Source organism: Engraulis encrasicolus, unplaced genomic scaffold (assembly GCF_034702125.1).
Source record: "Engraulis encrasicolus isolate BLACKSEA-1 unplaced genomic scaffold, IST_EnEncr_1.0 scaffold_53_np1212, whole genome shotgun sequence".
Classification (NCBI taxonomy): Eukaryota; Metazoa; Chordata; class Actinopteri; order Clupeiformes; family Engraulidae; genus Engraulis; species Engraulis encrasicolus.
The window spans coordinates 21,629-22,500 of record NW_026945852.1 but is presented as its reverse complement, the minus strand read 5'-3'; the positions used below and the strand labels follow the sequence as shown (position 1 = coordinate 22,500).

At 40.5% G+C, this 872-nt stretch overlaps 1 protein-coding gene across 1 annotated transcript in view; it reads left to right on the top strand.

Moving 5' to 3' along the window:
• Nucleotides 1–638, top strand: part of LOC134444377 (hydroxyacid-oxoacid transhydrogenase, mitochondrial-like) — a 4,160-nt gene extending 3,522 nt beyond the window's left edge. Inside the window, exon 5 of the mRNA XM_063193712.1 lies at nucleotides 558–638. Within this exon, the coding sequence (XP_063049782.1) occupies nucleotides 558–638 (81 nt within the window). The remainder of the gene's footprint in view (nucleotides 1–557) is intronic.
• Nucleotides 639–872: the final 234 nt, after the last annotated feature.

The following is an 872-nucleotide window of genomic DNA, read 5'->3' as shown; positions in this document are numbered from 1 at the left end:
TTGTAGACACCCCAGCCTCAAAGGCACATGTCTTGTACAGCCCCTGACATGTGTTTCATCACCTATTGGTCTTTTGCAATCTCAAAGAAGGTATTCCATTAATATGAAGAAGAGATCACCTTTGCTGATCTTATGGTGGACACTTGCTATAGAAGCAGACACATCCCAACAGTCTGGTAGGCCTACCACTGAATACAAATAAAGAGAACAGGACAGCACTCCAAGTCTTGTATTTTAATGCCCGTTAGACGCTTCGGGGTTAACCTTCTTCAGTGTTGGACCCGGGTTCTCTTTATTTCTAATATTCTTGAGGAGTGAGCACCCAGGTTTTTTTTTTACTTTGGTTGAGTTGAGCGTGTTACACCCCTTAGTTTGACTACTGAATACAAACCTGACTGAATTGGAGGCGTTCTGGGTAGAATAATTGCCAACAATTCAGTATTACCAGACTGTACACATTGGATGTATTTTTCCCAGTCTTCCTTTTCCACCATCACTTGCATGAAGGACCTTTGGGGATGTCAGTCTATGTTTGCATTGTCCTCTGTGCACTACAGCAACTGTACAGCAAGTGTCTGCTATACAGGATGTTTACTGCGATGTGCAATAATGTGTATTTGCGTATTTATGAGAGCTGACAGACACCATCATTTCCTTTCCTTTAATAAAAATACTCTACTCTCTACTCTAAAGTCCTCACATGAAGGTGCTGCAGGCTACATCCTCAAAGCAACTGTAAAGCAAGTGCATATTGGTTACAGCAAGTTTGTGCTATATGTTTACTGCAATGTGCAATAATGTGTATTAAGTCTTTGAATATTTATGTAACATGACAGACACCTTAATTTCCTTTGGGATTAATACTCTTCTCT